The sequence below is a fragment of the Pteropus alecto genome, unplaced genomic scaffold (assembly GCF_000325575.1).
Source record: "Pteropus alecto unplaced genomic scaffold, ASM32557v1 scaffold166, whole genome shotgun sequence".
In the NCBI taxonomy this organism is placed as follows: Eukaryota; Metazoa; Chordata; class Mammalia; order Chiroptera; family Pteropodidae; genus Pteropus; species Pteropus alecto.
Genome location: NW_006439757.1, coordinates 119,801 through 138,341, shown reverse-complemented (window position 1 = coordinate 138,341; position 18,541 = coordinate 119,801). Strand labels below are relative to the sequence as shown.

Here is an 18,541-nt window from a genome sequence, read left to right as displayed (position 1 = left end):
GACCTTTTTCTTTTTGTTTGTGCCTTCACTCCTTCGCTCTTTCTCTTTTCTCCTTTCTTATTTATTTCCCCCCCTCCTCCTGTGTGCTCCTTTCTCTTTTTTTGTAGCTTCTTCTCTTGCTTCTCTTTCCTAAGAATCTGAAATGTTTTCCATCTTATCTCCTTATATTCCATGACCTTCAGCTAATAAATACAGTCCATAGCTGTCCATAGCTAACACTGTCAGAGATGCCTGCTCTCTCCCTCCCTGCTTCCCTCTCTTCCTAGTTTCCTCAGTAAAAAGAGGTTAGCAGTTACCAGAACAGGAGCTGTTCTGATTTTGCAAAACACCCTTAGAGGACACTTACTTTTCTTTACAAGGCACTTACTTCTTTTCACAGGGAATTAATCGGTTTTCCTTATTTTTGCAGTATCCGAATCTGTTTCCTTTTTTATTCATCAGGTAGCAGATATCAGAACTGTCTTTAGCTCCTGGGATGCAAAATGTTATAATAAAAGTAAAACGATGAAAGCACGAATATTATTTATTATAAAATACTTTCTTTTCCTAATGTAATTGAAATTTCAGTATTATGTAGTGGTCAAGTAGAATGAGATGAATAATTAAAAATCTGTCCTATTACCTTGAGAAGGAGTATGGATATAAAAAAATGTAATAAACATGCCTTAACTCACATACTGAGCTAATCAATTAATATTAGAGGTAATATCAATTACTATTAAAGGTAAGATACAGAGATATGCTAGGTAATATCTTGGAAAAATGCTACAAGTGGCGTTATCGCCAATCTTGTCCTTAAATTCCCGCAGGACAATAACAGAGAAATAATGGTTATTAGTTTTATCAGTCATTCATTGTAGTTGTCTCTCACCATTATCAAACAATTCAGAGCACTGGTCATCCCGGGTGGGACATCTCCCCATGAAGCAGTAGCCTTTTGCATTTTTGCAAGGGAACCCATTTTCTTGGAATCGGTCCTTGGGACATCCAGACGAGTGGCCAGTACACACTTCAGGAAAATCACATTCATCTTTTGCTGGTCTGCATATGGATCCTGCTTTTTTCATCTATTGAAGAAAAACAGAGACTGAATCTTGGACACATTTAGGCAGGTAGGAGGAAGGTTAAGCAGGAGGAAGTTTGACCCATTTAATTCGCCTAAAAAAGGTTTTAGAAATGGATCATAACTTCTTTTTCCATTCCACTGAGAATTATTATCATTTGTAAATGTCTTGGTTTTTATTAATATAAGGAATGCCAACATGGTGTGTTTGAAATTTATTTTTAGAACAGCACTGGGGAGAGTTGGAACGAACATAAATTAGAGAGATGAGTAAGTGTTCTGTTCATCTTGTCTTCCTTCTTCCTCGCTCCAGTACTTCCCCCCACTACCACAGCACACACACAGCTGGGAGCCCCTGCCTATAAAGAGGTATCTCCACTCCCAAGAAATCAGATTTCTCCTTATAAACTAGGAAAATGCTCTGGCTCTCATTGCTGGAAGGCACTGCATCACAATGGTCTCTCATTCAGCCATTCGGCATGAATGTAATGGTGCTGAGTTCTGGAATGTTTCTAGATGAGTAAGACACACTTCCCTAATGAGCTGAAAGAAATGTCAATCAAGCTTGGACAGAGCCATTTGAATTTCTGATCGCTTTTCCTAGGAATATATCTCCATATACTAGTCACTATCACTTTCCAGTTCCAGGATAATGTTTTTCCTTTTAGTTCATTCTTGTTGGGATGGCAATTCCCCACCCCGACCCAAGCTGAAGTGGAATAGGTTGGTAATGATTTACAAGGAAGTGAGAATAATGTTAGTCATGTAACTCCACTCCTACAAGGCCAAGTGCTGCTTACTTAATTCTTCACTCCCCAGACCATAGCACTGTCCAGTTCTTAGAAACTGCGACACTTCAGAAGTGTACAATCAAGCCTAGCCCCAGTCTAGGATTAGTGGTACAAGGTCATTCAGTGGTCAGACCACTCTTCAGTTCTATGTACACTTAATAAACTGAAAACAGAGAAGCCTGATCCTAGCAAAAGATCTCACCTGACAAGACTCACAGCATCCTCCTTCTGCACAAGTAAATCCTGGCTTCAACACACACTTCTTCGCATCACAACAAGGATTACTGCACTCCTGGCAATAACCAAAAATCAAAGATCAGAAATTGGTTTGCAGTTAAACCCATGTTAAGAGTTAATTAGTTTGTGCTTTTCTGTAATTTAAATACATTGCTTGTCTTTCAGAGTTAAATACAATTGCATAATCCCTGGCTATGACATGTAAATAAAGACTACTGCTTGCTACTGGTGTGTGGGATTTTTACTTTGTTTCCTTTCCGTGTGGCTGTTCAGTACTCCAGAGCGAAGGAATTCTCACTGTCAGCATACAAAGTCCTAAGTTTGTGACCTTCCATTCTACCTATGACCTCCTTTCTCTGGGAAGGTTTTGCTGCTTCTCTATACTAAAGGTTTAGTGTAAGATAATGCAACTTCTGAAGATCTGATTTTACATTTTCCTCAAGATGCCAAGTATCTCAGGCTGACTTTTGGTTTCTTTAATGTATCATTCAGTAATAACAGCAGGACAGACATTTAGGCCCTATCTGCACAAACACAAAATTAAAACTGCAAAAACCCTGTTTGCATCCTGTCATGTAAGATACTTCAAGTGTTAGAGTAAAACTATAGGGCAAAGGCATCAATTTCCAAAGTCAAAGCCTATTCACATTTAATTTGAAACAGTTGAAGAGTAGATGTTGTAACCTCTGCACATGTCACCACCCTCATTTTGATCATGGAGTCTCTAATTGCCATCCTATGAGAGTTTTGCATAGCGTAGTGTCTAGTACATACTAAAACTGTGGTCCTTGGACCGGCAATCGCATAACCTTGCAGTTCGGTCAGAATGAAGGGCCTTGGCCCCCTCTAGACCTGCTGGATCAGATAAATATCCAAGGAGAGTCACCGAATGTCTTTTAAACAATGGGAGTTGAAAATAACCTAATTTTGAAGCTTGCTCCCCATGTTGTGTATTATGTATTTTCTATATAAACATTTATTACTTTTGAAAATAAAATTTAAATTGAGAAGAAATTTTCCAGGACTCACGTGATGAGCTCTTGAAGAAATAGCTTCTATGTTGGAGAAAAGCAGATTAAGAATCACTTTAAAATTTGCCTCAAAAGCTTATTCTAAATGTTCCAGAGACTGAGATTCCAATAAATATGTGAAAGGTTAGAAGACTCTTACTCAATTGAGACAGTTTTCTCATAACATGAACTGTCCCACTGGGCTATAGGCTCACCTCATAAGTTCCTGAGTAAAATTCTATTGACTGACTGTGAAGGATTTTTTAGAACAGCTCCCACTGTGCATGAGAAATTAGACAATGACATTGATGGGCCCTTCTCACAAGAAGAATCAGTTAACATATAAGCCAGGAAATGTGATGCTTTGGACCTCCTATAAGATCACTATACACATTTTATGACTTGGTAAGAAGCCTGCAATAAGGCTGCACCAACAGCTCATTTCCAAATGATTTAAAAAAAAAAAAAAAAAAAAAAGCACACTTTTAAAGCTTTAAAAGGAATTTCATGGTTGATTAATGGCTACATCTCTACTTAGGTTCTAGCTGAGCATAAACTTTGTAATTTAAAGCCATCATTTGTATATACCTGAACAGGGCCACAATCACATTCTTCTCCATCATCCAACTTTTTGTTTCCACAGTATGGGGAATCACTGAACTTATCAAAAAATGGAGCATTAAACATGCACGTTGGCCTATAATCCTTCAGGAATTGCATGTACCGGATTCTGTTGCACTTACTGAATTTTAGTGCAGGGGTGCTAGAAGTAGGATGAATTAAAAACACAGATTAATCATATCGATGCATACCGAACAGCTGTTAAAATTTTATAAAGAATTTAGAAAGAACAAATATAAATGCTGGACTCTAAAAGTCCATTTACTTTTTTTACTCTTTCCTTACTGCTCAAGCAGAGTGGTAAATGGGCTCTTCATTATAGAAAATGCTTCACTGAAACACAGCCAACACATGCTATTTTAATGAAAATACTCTGACTGTATACCCTCCAGAGAATTCTTCCTGAAGCCCACAGTTTAGATTGATTGTCTGTGTTTGCTGCTCCTGTATCACTTTTTATTTGTTCCTTTTGAATTAATCTATATACTTGTTTATAATAAGCAAGATTACAAACATCTCAATGCAGGGACTGTATCATGTTCAACTTTAAAAAAAATAAATAAGCGCTAGTTAACAAAGCTCCTGGCACAAAGTAGTTCTCTATAAATGTTTATGGAAACAAACTATTTATTTAATAATTTCTTACACATCCTAGGAATGCAATATACTGTACTTTTAAAAGGAAATATGAAGTTTGGAAAAACTGAACTTCACCTCCTTTTTTTTTCTTTTGTTTTGACTCTTTTGCCATTATTATCGACGTAATGATTAAACGCAGATGGACTTTTAGAGCCTTGAATACATTAGATTGTGATGGTGGGACCCCGAAAAAATATAACTAATGTAGTAATAGTACTATTACTATGTAACAATTAATACTAATGTAATAATAGTACTATTACTATATATTTAATGATGTAAAATTAGGTATCAGTTACTAAGTCCTTACTCTATGCCAGTCACTGTGCTTGGATGCTTTAGATACTTTACTTCATTTAATCAATATACAGAAGTACTGATCATCATCAACAAACACTTTTCTTTCCATATACAATGGACTGGGTGTACCCCCGTGAAAGAGTTCAAAGATGGGCAAGGCTTAGGACCTGACGGCAGGTGATTCACATGCTGGAAGGACATTGGACAGTCACTCATTCTGTATTAATGAGGACCTAGTATGTGTCTGGGGCATTTCTAGACAGTGGTGATATAACTGAACAAAGCAGAAAAAACCCTCTGACCTCAAGAAGCCTATATTCTAGTGAGGGAGTGAAATAATAGATAAACCAAATACATAAAACATAGACTCTATTAGATAGTGGTTAGTGCTAAGGAGGGGAAAAAGGTAAAAAGAGAGGGGGTGGGTAATGCCAGGGTATGTGTATGAGGGGACAGGACTGAAAAATTGGATCATCTGGCTGGTGAAGACTTTGCCGAGAATGACATTTGAGTAAAGATTTGAAGGAGGAAATTATAGCTTAGAGTGACGATGATAAAACAAAGCATATAGAGTATATTCCTCTCCTAGGCATCATGGTATAATTATGAATTGATTTTTGTGTACTTTTGCAGTATGCTCAGATGGAGTTTTAGAATTTCTCTCATTATATTATTAGGAGAGACATTAACAACTGATAAGATTTAGCCCCAAAGGGAAAACTCCTTACCATGCTTGATTTTAAAATAGACCTTCCGGGGTATAGTAGGAAAAATTCCATGTAATCACAATATTTCCATACAATATGGATTTTTAATTCAAAGCCACTCCTCACATATTGAAATGTATTCTTTATATTGTTTGAGCCTCACCTTCCACTACCATCCATCACACATCTTCCCAAAGTACAGGTACATGGGTAATCAGTATGCTGCATGCCAAGACTATGCCCCAGCTGATGTGCCATTCTGCTTGCAACTATATTTAGATCAGGTAAAAGATCCTGATGCAAAAAAAAAAAAAAAGATGTGCATTAGTAATTTCAATAAGATAGCACATTGTAGTACACAGTACTCTGAACCAGTGGTTGAGAACTGGTTCTAGCTGCTGGTTACCTGATACTTATTTGAGAGGCTACTGACTTAGTTATTGGCCTCTCCTGCGCCTTAATTATATAATGAGGTTGGACAAATGACTTTTTGAATGTCTCTAACTCTAACATTTTGTAATTCTTTTTTGTGACTTGATGATAGTCATTGTTGGATTTATACTTATTCTCATAAATAGCTAAAAATTATCAATGAATGTCCTACCTACTAAACATTCTCAGTCGTCTTCTATATACTAGATATACAAAGAGGATAAAAATAAAAATACGCCAGGTTCACGCTTTCGGTGTACAGTCTCACATCTCACAGCAACACTATGCAGTCATGAGGGAGTTTCTACTACGCAGAAAACCAGAAGGTCAGAGATGCAGAATCCAAGGCAAAGTTGATGGCTACCTCTGTTGGTAGCTCTATTTAATATTTTAATCTTTATGTTAATGAAAAATATTAATTTCCAAAAGGGGTGGCATATCAGATTACTGTAAAAGTAAAACACCCCTAATTCAGTAATTTCATCTTGCTCATTTTAAGTTTAAATTGTGTCCTGGATGGGTTATAATATCATAATTGGAGAGCTGACAGCCTATATTAGATTAGATTAATTCTTTATGCAAAATTTGTTATTAAAATGCCATAGGCAAAGCATAATCATACAAAAATCACATAATAAATAGGTCGCGAAGTTATTTTAGTAAATACTAGCTTTTAATTTCAAGGTCTTAACAACACTGGACTGAACATAGCGACAACTAGGCAGAGAAACTAAAGGAAACAAATCTAAATCTTGATGTTTTTAAAAATTTCTTTTGCTTGAACAGTATTTACTAGAAGCTTAGTGGCTTGGGAAAGGATTAAATAAACAAAGGGAGTCAGCATTTAAACATCTTATGCTTTTGGAAAACAAATTGTAGGTCCGCCCTGATATGATATTTTAAATGGTTTCTGTACTTTCTTTTCAGCACAAGTACAATTATCCTCACTTGCTAAATCAGCCACATTTTATGGACTTTACACATCCTTACATATAACTATATTTAATATACAAAAGAGCTTTTCTAATATTTGTACATTGATCTGTGTATGATGTTCTGTTAAAGTCTGAGCACTCATTTACATTCATTATTCATTTATAGCTTTTATAAAATATATATTTTTCTCATTTAATAAAGGAAATATGATAGTTTCATAATGAAATATTTTTGTGGGAATATATGACCAAACGCATACATAGTTCCTTTCAATAGGACACAGAAAATTACAGAAACTTAATTCAAACTTTTTGATTAAGTAATGTAACATATAAAAAACATAACTCACCTTAACAACACTAGAGGAATAATAGGGTAGGCACATGCCCTCTGGATAAGAAGTTCCTTGAGCATTCGTGTAGAGCCACTTCCCACTATAAACAAGATGAAATACACTCTTCAGTCTGAGCCAGTTAAATTAACACATCGAATGAATTGTGATGAATCCCCACAATGCTAGTTCTTTTGCACATGAAAGTCTCTTTCGTTTTTTTCTGGAGCTCTGGATTTGAGGATGATGTCAGTTGAAATTAAGCTCATTTTAAACCTATGGTTTATTAGAGGCATTGAGAAAGTCAATGCAATCTTAAGATGAAATCATAAAAACAAATACTTTCCAAAAAAAAAAAATAAGGTTAGAGTTCCATTTTACTTGACTTTAGTTTACCCTACACTCAGCTTTGAGTAAAACTGCATAAAAGACTAAAAAAAAAGAAATAATTAAAAATGTTCAGAGAAGAAAAAGCAACATAGTAAATGGACTCAACACCATAATTAATTAGCTGTGGTTGCAAATTTTTAAAAATGTTTAATAAGCCATAGATATGCATAGAGAATTTGATAGTTACAATCAAACATTTAAAAGAGTTATCATGTGAAAACAGGACAATTCCCAGAGTACTAAGAAAGAATGATGTAGATGCGTATATTAAAGGGATCCAAATTTGATATGCTTTTGAGAAGGACATTTAGAGTTGGAACACTTTAAAGAGAACTATTTTGGTCTGGAGGGCCACACTTGGAGTCTAATAGAGAGGATTCAAATGCAATAAAAGTTGTCAAGCTAGATGACCCCTTTCAGTTTTTAACTTTTTTGATCAAAAGATATGTTCTGTTTCTTTCTTTACCATTGAAATGGTCCCATCTTACATTTTGAAGTCTCAGTATTTGACTGTACATATTGGAGGAACTTAGAATTCTGGTCTTCCTAGACTCTGAAGATCTTGAGAGAATAACATCTATGAAGTTGAAGCACCAGAGAAAGCACAGTCTGAATCGTGACTTCGCTCATAGTCTCTTAAAACCAAAAGTCACACCATGATAATGCTACATATTGAGTTTCATCACTTCTAGATCTACGTGAATATAGAAAGGACGGCATACCTGAAACCCAATACCTGAGAAATCCCAAATATAACACCCAGCTAGACATTTAGTAGCACTTCCTCCCCCTCCCCCACCCCTCTTCTACTTGTAGACATGCTATTGATGAGAGACTTACTGCTCAGAGTAAGAGACAGTCATGGAAGTAAAAGGTTTTCCACTTACACCTATTTAAATACTTTCTGATTAATTTATTAAGTATTTTAAAACACATGTCCAAGGAATACACAAAGGGGCTGATCTTGCTCACTACGAAGGTTATGGTGTTATTTTACTTAACTCTCCCAAATTTGGGGGCCTACCAGTGCACGCATATCCAAGACCAAGCCGAGTACATGTTTCCCCTGAAAATATATGTGCTACAGGCCATCCTGGACATGAAAATCAAAATGATATTACTTTGGAGTTCTAGGTCACTCTCATCAATCAGCCAGAGGGCTGGACCCGACCTCTCACTACAAGTGAAGCTTCACAGTTCTGATTTGAGACTGAAAGTTAACATTTAGATAGTGATAGAAAACACATTTGCAGGCTGTTTGTAGACCTTAGGAGAAACACTGGTGTTATAGGTAAATGAAGTAGGTCAAGTGGGTATCTATCTTATATAGTCATTTTAAGGGCATTGGGAGAGATGCCAGAAGACTCCATTGCTCCAAACCTGTTCTTCCATAATTTAATATTCCTTACAATAACAGGACTATGTGAAATACAAGGTTGAAGTCAGTTTGACTCCACAATTATTTGTTATTCTTCTATAGACGAGGAATGTGTGCTAGGTATTTTGAATAACAAAAATGATAAAAATGCCCCCTCCTTTTCAGAAATTAATGACCTAGTATTCTAGATAAATCCAAACACTTTCTTAGGAATATTAAAGCTGTGGCAGGCTTAATTGATGAGATTCGTTATCTGTCATTTTTAATGGTAGAGAAGATGCTCGTCTCTGCTATTGGTCACTGGATGGACACACTTTGCTGAGGGAACGTGTTCAGAGAATGAGATGCTTGCCCAGAAAGGTAGGTTTTGGTGGAGTCAGAATGTCATGGTGTGGAAGGCTGAGGGGAGACAGTGTCAGAAGCCGATAAGTATATTAAGTGGATTCTAAATGTGCTATGCTTACCAATGTCAATCTTGTCCAGTAATATGAATATGTCAGATTTTTCCTTTTAGGTATTAATCACAATTAGAAAGGAAGATTATTTGAAAGTTCATACGGAAACTTTCTGTATAGTCAGATAACGTTTTGTCCCCGAGTACTATTCAAAAGTCAATTGCTTCTTTCTGTCTATGGCCATGCTACCCTGAACATGCCCAATCCCAGCTGATCTTGGAAGCTAAGCAGGGTTGGGCCTGGTTACTAGTTGGATGGGAGACCACCTAGGAAGACCAGGTGCTATAGGCATAAAAAAAAAAAAGTCAGTTGTTTTTAAAAGTATTTTGGTTGGTGTTCATTTGTTTTGTTTTCTTTTTTAATAATCCACCTAAGTTATGCAGGAAAATAGAGCAGTTACATACCTGAGCAACAAAGCATGATCAAAATTCTTCCTTTTTCTAAGGATTGTTTCTTGCCAAGCTGAAAAACGCAATAAAGTAGTTTCTATATTGGAATCTATTTCTATTTTATCTCCATTTGTCCACATTTCAAGGCCAACCAATGTAACATGAATGTCCAAGGTTTTATAAATCTGTTCAAAAAGAAATAATTTTTCACAAAGTCAAGTTGCAGAAGTATCCTTAGCATTACTACATTCTTTCACATTTTTTTTAAAAAAGTAATTTTAATGAGTAATGTAAATAAGCAAAAAGTGCAGGCCTCAAACAGTTGTATTGAAACCTAATGTGGGGTGAGGTGCCCAGGACACTGGGTGAAGGGCCATGGTCAACCAAGAAACTAGACCAAAAATATCGGATTCCTCTTCAACTATCAGAAGGCTTATAGGCACTGGGCTCAGGATGTGTTAGAATAAATAATTTAGTAAAGCTCTGAGATTATAAGTGATCTGAAAACATGATTTTACTAACAGTAGCACACAGTGGAATTAATGTTCTTTATTCATCTCTACTTTTAGGTCATGAGTTGGTTCCGTGGCAGATACTGATTTTCAAAAACCGATAGTTAGCTGCCATGTTTGTTCCTCACGTTTGATTTTTGGAACTACTTTGTTATCTAAGAAATCTTATTGAGAATTGCTCAAAGCAGGCAGACATAGTTATAGCTTATAAGCTTTCTCACCCTAATACCTATCTGCTTTTGTATACACCTAGTTGATAGATACGTTGATGCCAGGATGAAAGAAGATGGAGTTTAAACAAATACTATGAGGATTTTGAGACAAAGAACTATGTGCTATATCAATTTTATATGCCATATTAGCCAGGTTGGAAGAAAGAATGAATGGCAAACTATGAACATTGTGTTAAGAATAGAAATGGAAAGGTCACTAATGTAATATTAATAAAGAATATAAGTGGTTATTAAGAAGTTTAATATATCATTGCTAAAACAATAACCTTGTGTTGATTTTCCAATTTTCTTAACCTGTGTATTATGAATATATTGAATTCCATGTGCCAACATAACCCGACAAGTTCATTTCATAACCATGAGAATTAAATTTCTTACAAACTCTCATGAAGGCCTTTAGTCAAATCATGATCTCAGATACATACTGGAGGCTGTGATGCCCATTCTCTTTGGCCTAATCTTATGGTGGAATAAACTTCATGAGTCAGGTCCCACAGAGCAAGAATTTTTTTTAACCTGAGCGCTTTGGACTCTCTATATTCATACGGGTCTTTAGGTTGCAAGTGCAAATGAAAACAATATTTGTCATACTATGAATGTATTTTCTTCCAGTGAGAAAGCATCCTGTACAATAAAGCCATGTTTTATTGTGGAGGACAGACTATTTGTGAGGTGGTTGCTGCCAGACTCTCTAGCTAGACCCAGCTGGATCCAGGCCAGAGCAGAGATTGCTTCCTGTCAGTCCCCTCAGACTCTTCCCCCATGGGCTCTGTGGAGGTTAAAGGGCCAGTAAGGAGTGATATGACGGAAAGGGTCAAGGATTTGTGGACAATGTTACTTTAAATTGTTTGTAGTATGACGTCCCTACCTCAACTAAAAATCTTTAATAAAAGTTCAGCAAAGTGCAACAATTTTGTATTTATGCTTACTTTGCAGATGAAAACCCAAGGAAAGAAATTGATCTCTATATTTGGATCAATGTTAGAGTAGTGATAAAGACATAAGAAATAGGGGAAAGCAGAGATGACCATGAGGTATAATCATTCCACTCCACGTTGTTTCTGCCTTTTAGAAAAAGTCTTGGTGATGAGTTTTAAGTTCCATAGACATAGATTCAAAGTTCAGAGGAGTTCTGCCTCTAGCTAAGATGTATAAAATTGAAAACAATGTTGCTTCTACCATGACACACACACACAAAAGCCAGAGAATCTACAAAATCATAGCTCTTCTTGAAAGCATAAGAGAACTGAGGTAACCGGCAAACAAGTAGCCTGAAATCTAAGGAAAGAAAGTCTTCTCCTGGTGACAGAGTATGAGAAAATGAGATGCTGAGCACCGTACAAGCAGGTAAGAATTCACCAAACATTTTTAAGAAATCGATAAAGGGCAAGTGTGAGCTAGAATGAAAGTATAGGACCCTCTGGGAGACATAGACAGAAGTAATCACACCTATGTGCAGACTCTTCCTTCTCCATGGGCCTTTTCTGGATGCCTACAGAAGTGATGGGGGCAGAGTGGGGTACTGAAGATATCCTCCTGGGTGCTACAGGCCTGAAGGAGGGGAGCGACTGCTGCCTTGAAAATATCTTAAAACCTACCCGACTCTTCTCTCCTGAAGCCCTAAGCTGCTGTATGAACTTTAGTCAACTTTTTTTTTTCCACATCCCCAAAACTGAAATGAAGACCTATTGTGGATAAAAGAAGAGGAGAAGCAGGAAAGGAAACTGTCCTGAGGCCAGATCATTTGAGGTCCCCTATCCATGAAAGAGGAACATGAGCATTAAGAAATATATACCCAAAGCCCATGGGCAGGGCTTTCCTAATACCAAGGGCAGATCAGCGTAACAGAAAACACTCCAGGTCCCATAACTAGGCCAGTCACCACTGAGTGACGAACAAGAACAGATTACCACTGAAGAAGAGATAAGTAAGTGAAGGGAGGCCTTCTCTGAGCACTGGCTCTTGATAAAGGCCTGAGGTTGAGGCAGAGGCAGGAGTGATCACCCCAACAATCCAGGACCCACTCTAAATAACACTAACGGAATCTATTATAAGCAACAATAATTTATACCATACAATACTACCATGTACTTTACTAAAAATTTTATATGTCTTATTTCAAAATAACCACAAAATGATTGTATTCTACTTAAGCAACAATATCAACAACAAAACCCTGAACCAGTTCAATTTTTGACAAGATTGATTCAATCCCATATGTTAATGGCCTAGCAAGAAAAATGTACATTTCCAGGCCTAAGTTCTATTTCTCCTGTCCCTACTATCTTACACATAATGTCCAGTATCCAATAAAATATTTAAGAGCACACAAAAGAGCAAAGAAAAACAACCCACTGTTTGACAGATGAGTCAACAAAACTAGACTCAGAGAAAATCTAAATGGTGAAATTATCTGATAGGAAATGTAAATAATAATTATTAATATGATAAAGTGCCAGTGGAAAATGTGGATGCGGTAGGCAGAATCCTAACGTAAAGATATATTTAAGAATTCTTAAACATTTGGAAATTAAAATATACACATATGTAAGCACTGAATCAAAGAAGAAGTCATAAGGGGTATTAAAATATTTTTGAATTGAATAAAAATTAAAAATAAAACATAAAAAGTTGTGAGGATGAGCTAAAGAGCAATCGCCATTTAAGCCAGCATTCCCACTTAGTTGTTTACAAAAATAAACATAAAAATCTATCTGTGCATGTACATCTGTATGCAAATGTTCAAAGAAATTATATTCATTTTAGTAAAAAACTAGAAACAGATCAAATGTCCTTCAACTGGTAACCAGTGACCTAGGGGGACTATTTGTTATGCATCTTCCTTTGGGCACTCTTTATCCTAGTAATGAAGCTTCATGACTGAGAAGTCAGCAGAAGAAAAATATGTGTAATTCACAGTATTGCGTTTTAAAAAAGGTAACAGTTAATTCTATTTCAGACAAATCAATCATTTAAGTGCATTTGCCTGAAATATTTCTCCTAGTTTCTGTGTTAAAGCATGGACAATCAATTATAGTTTGAAATCTTTTTGCTACACAAGATCGTGGTACAGTAATTTAAAATAGTGGATTTAATTTATGCATGATGCGTATTCAAATCTTTGTACATTGCTTTATAAATTCTATGATTAGTGACCAATATTTGAAACTTATTTAAATATCAAAATATTAAATGTAATTTACTTAGAAAACCAAAACCTCAGACTGTGGTTCATTCATTTCTGTGAATTTCTCAATGAGTTGACGGTAAATTTTTGTGTTTTGGGCTTTCTCAATATCAGAACTACCACAAAAATTCAACAGTTTCTTTTCATTTTTAGCTTGATTCAAAATGCATAAACTCTCACCATGTTGACAAAATTGACCATTCCCCAAACTCGGTTCCTCAGTTTACCGTGATGTTTATTCCTGTGATACTGGAAATACAAATATCAGATCAATATTCATTAATAATTGGAATTGAATACAAATAACATAATACTTTACTTGTTACCAGTTAGTTCAAAGAAAATATTTTCTTGGCATTCCTTCCTTCAAGGAGGCTAAAAATCTGGGTGACTGAAGCAGAAATACATTTTTTTACATAAAATAACTAGATACAGCATTTTCTATAGACATGGTTCAACTTAGCACTCCTGTAAATTTTTCTTTATAATATTGTTTCCTTTTCACGATACATTATATTGACTTATTAAACCAACTAATAAGTGTTCTTTAGAGTTCATATTTATCATGTTGATAAAACAAAACTTATTAAAGCTCCACAGCAACCATCATATTGCAGGAAAACAGCAACTTTCTCAGCCTTCCAGTGTCCATGTTGGTTACAGACTAAGGAACACAAAATCGAGGGTAACCCTAGAACCAGAGATGTGAGGGGAGGGGCATGAAGGCGTGGTTCGCCCCTCTCTCCAGGAAAAGGCTAAGAAGGCAATGCTGACTTTTCTGTTCCAGCCTATTCTGCCTTTTGTTCTCTTCTTACAAATGGATTCTCCATTTATGCCATAAGGACCTTGTTCTCAGTATTATCAATTTAAACCTGATAAAATATACTTAATAATAATGTAAGATATCCTACTTAGATGAATGTAAATGGCCAAGCTTCTTAAATAATAAAAATAAAAAATATATATACCTTTCCGGAATCTTGCAAGTATCCTCTACTTACCATGTCACTGCTGCCCTGTTGTCTTAAATCTCTACATACCTCAAAGATATAACATTAGAATCTCTTCAATTCTCATCTTCCACCCACTCCTCAATCCACTACTCATTGGTTTAACCCCACAATTTCACTGAAATTATTCTTGACAGGCCCACAAATGTCCTCTTAATATCAACCCATTGAACACTTTTCCCTCATCTTCCTAATCATTTTGTCCATTTTAATATTGATCATTTTCTTTTTCAAGAAATTTCTTATCATCTTGGTTTCTGTTATTCTATACACTCCCAATATTTTATAATGCACAGGTTTCTCTTTTCCACCATCCCCTTAAATTCTGGATGGCAAATATGTTTTTGCACCAGAGTTTCCATCGATGAATTGCTAGGGCTTGCCTAAATTCCACAGCTGAGAGAGATTCTGAGGCTATATTAGGGACCACAGAAATAGGTATCTTATCAGTTATTGATTCCTACCCATGGATATAAGGGAGATAGATGGATATAGGGTCTTTGTACTCTTACTTCCAAATCTTTATAGAATTAGTGTTCTTCAGGATTCAGACATTCGTGTTCTGCTTTCTCTTTCAACCTGCTAGCTCTGAGTGTACACATCCATAGCCTCACTCTGTTTAACTGCTTAAAATGCATCATATTGCCTTCGAGATATGTGAAGTCCTCAATATGTTTTCTAAAAGCTGTCTTTGTTTTTTCTATTCTGTTTTACCAAAATACCCTAACTGCGCTTTGCTTTTGTTGTCATGTTCTTTATAGTAATGTGTGTGTGTGTGTGTGTGTGTGTGTGTGTGTGTGTATTTAATACTCAGAACATAGCATAGTGGATATTCATTAACTATTTGCAAATTAAAACGGATAATTTACCAGAGGAATTTCTCTGAAAAAAAGAAGCCCTTAAATATTTTAAGACAATAATAAGGCAGCATGTATGAGTTATGCATGTAAAACCCAGTTTAATGCACCTAAAATCATATCAAGCAAACCTTCACCTGGTATCTGGGGTAAAATGTTAAATTTAATAGATTGCTTTTATTTATTGTTAATAAATTAAGAACAAAACTTGTCTTAGCATTCTTTTTAAAAGTTAGTTAACATGTTCTCACCAACATGCTAATGTAGGTCTATTGTTTAGTGCCTGAAATTTATTAGTTTCTATTTGTTTTAATTGTTAGGTTAATTGTAGTTTCTCCTGTTTTCTTTTTTTAGTGTGCAACAATGCTGTCTTTTCAACTATCATAGATCTTATTTATTTTCTCTTATTACATTGGATAGGAATTTCGATAAATATGTTGAAAAAATCTATCGATGATAAACAGATGTATCCTATTCACAATTACGTTTAATGTTTACACAGAATAAGATCTTGGTAAATATTCTTCATTTTATTGCATTTCTTATTTGCTAAGAGTTCTATTATTAATGTTGATATATATATAAAATATTTGAGATGATTACATGGTTTTTAAAAATTATATTAACTATAATAAACCATTGTCATGAAGATGTTTTTATATGTGATGAATTAGGTTTGCAGATATTTTTTAGGACATTTGTAGTTATATTTATAAGTGAAATTGGCTTATAATTTTACTTAATTCTCTGGGTTTATTATCAATGTCATCATAGATTGTTACAATAACAACCTTCTAGGGAATACTACTATGACAGAGATTTTCTAACTCGTTTTTAGCACTTGGAGATTTCCTGTGTTTCCTTTGGAGCTCAACTATAGATTATGAATATATTTTTATTGTTTATATGTTGTTCAGCATTTTCACATGTTTGTGTAGGGACGGGTGGTTCTATTTTGGTTCAGGCTGCTACGCTGCCACAGGACCCTATTGTCTTTTATATAAGTCTGTCTTGGGAAACTAAAAACAGAACTTTGAGACCAGGATGAAATTCTGATTAAAATGCCTTTTTGTTATTGTTGTTAGAATCACAGCTATACTATTATAAGGATGAATAAAGAGCAAAAGTTCTTCTTAAAACTTACCACGTTATTATCAGCAACAATGAATAGTTCAACATACTTTTCTGTATGGATAACCTGGAAATTTATGAAAAATTTAATGAAGAATGGTTAATATTTCTTATCTTAATATTTTAAGCTAAAAATTTTAAGATAAATGTTAATATCAAAACAGGAATGTGAAGTATAGAAGTATAGCTAATAATTTTAAGAATTTATCTAAATAAAACCTCTTGTATTATTAAAACATGTGGTCCTATACATCAGATTGTAATAAACCTGAAATAACATTCCATATTTGATTATCCTTTCTTTCTTTGTTTCATTTTTCAAATAAAATAAGAGTTATAAAGAATTATGAATTCAGTTTTTAACATTTAGTTTTTTATTTACAAAGTAAATGCTTACTAAGTAAGCTCATGTAAAAAGCGCCCATCTATAGTTTAAAGCTAACACTTAGGATATTGACTAAAAGGAATGACCGTTTTCCATTTACTCCTGCCTCTCTCTTAAAATCTCCTATGTTGCAGTAGTCTCAGAAAGGAAACGTGTTTTATAAAATATCTATAATATGCTAATAATTAGATCTTTTTTAAAAACAGCAATATTAAGAAATTGTAAGTTTTCAGCTTTCGATGGCATGCACTGAGGTACATGCATATTCTCTGAGTCTGAACTAAGAGCATATGGTTCAAAGATTTCACTAAGTCATTGAGACAAACTGAGATTTACTGTAGGAAATGAACACTTTCTATGTAGATAACGAATACAAAATTTGACATTTCAGATTTAAAACAATAAAGAGTCCGACTCAGATAGTATTTACACTTCATTCATTGGGCTCATAATCTCTCTCTTGAGGTCATAAAGGAAAGAAGAGGCATTTTACTAGAGGAAAAGATAATTTTTATCCAAGGAAAAATAAAGCACTCACTCCCATTTTGATGTCCTCCATGTATTTACTATTATTGTTTGGAACAGTTGTCCTGGTAAAATTGAGCTCTGTACAAGAGTGATTGGCAGCATACTGCATCTTCGGGTTATATTTGAACACCAAATGTTCTCCTTCATCTGAATATTTCACTGGTTCGATGAGATACCTTTGGTCGTATACCCTGAAGAACCCCCTGTGGAAATTGAGAATACAATGTGTATTTAAGACTTTTTACTATTGCATTACTATACAATACTATTTTATTTCATTTTTATTGACTTTGCTTTTTAAGAAAGGAAACTATAAGGCCAAGAGCTCATGAACACGTAGCCAGGTGTTCAGAGTGATAAAGAAATGAGATGACATGTGGACTTTGACTGAATTAACAACTTTTTGCGAGAGTCAGCTCGTCTGGGTTTTCAGAAGTTTGACAGCCCAATCTCCACTTTGAAGTATAGCTAGAATAGTGATTCCCACCTGGAGTTGTGGAAAACTGGGCAAGTCTCAGGGTTCTTGCAACATGTTTTAAATTTTTATGTCTATCATGCATTAATCATAAATATATGAAAGTACAGATACTAGTATGTGGTAATTTTGTCATCGAAGGAGTTATACTTGAAAATTTTGGAAACTACTCAAGTCAAATCCTCATCAATGAAGATCGAAGTTTCTTGTTCTACCTTTTGCTTCCTCACACCTTCTTCTGTCCTTGAGCCAAATATCTATGGAGAACATATATAGGCTTTACTTTTGATGTTTTACTTTCTAGAGACTGGAAACACTGTGAAGCATTGTAGTGTGGTGGGAATTTAAAGGACTAGAAGTCAAGAGGTCTGGATTGGACTTAATTCTACCACAAGCAATTTGAATGTTCACGAGCAAGTCTCTGATTTTAGTCCACTGATCTGTAACATGAGAGGATGAGACAGGCTAAATTAATCCCAGTAGTCTTCTAACTCCGAATCCCTTTATCATATACTGAAAAACTTGTCTTGCTTGGGGCTGGGCA

The 18,541-nt window shown here is 35.2% G+C and overlaps 1 protein-coding gene and 1 pseudogene across 1 annotated transcript in view; one reads left to right on the top strand and one right to left on the bottom strand.

Annotated features, from left to right (window-relative positions):
• ADAM7 (ADAM metallopeptidase domain 7) overlaps nt 1–18,541 on the bottom strand; it is a 43,786-nt gene that overhangs the window by 15,195 nt on the left and 10,050 nt on the right. The window contains exons 6-15 of the mRNA XM_015593273.1: nt 17,533–17,725; nt 16,623–16,676; nt 13,792–13,860; nt 9,695–9,864; nt 7,086–7,170; nt 5,532–5,662; nt 3,690–3,864; nt 2,057–2,146; nt 872–1,067; nt 368–470 (exon numbers count right to left, since the gene is read on the bottom strand). Of these exons, the coding sequence (XP_015448759.1) occupies nt 368–470; nt 872–1,067; nt 2,057–2,146; nt 3,690–3,864; nt 5,532–5,662; nt 7,086–7,170; nt 9,695–9,864; nt 13,792–13,860; nt 16,623–16,676; nt 17,533–17,725 (1,266 nt within the window). The remainder of the gene's footprint in view (nt 1–367; nt 471–871; nt 1,068–2,056; nt 2,147–3,689; nt 3,865–5,531; nt 5,663–7,085; nt 7,171–9,694; nt 9,865–13,791; nt 13,861–16,622; nt 16,677–17,532; nt 17,726–18,541) is intronic.
• Nucleotides 9,463–9,581, top strand: LOC112483970 (annotated as a pseudogene).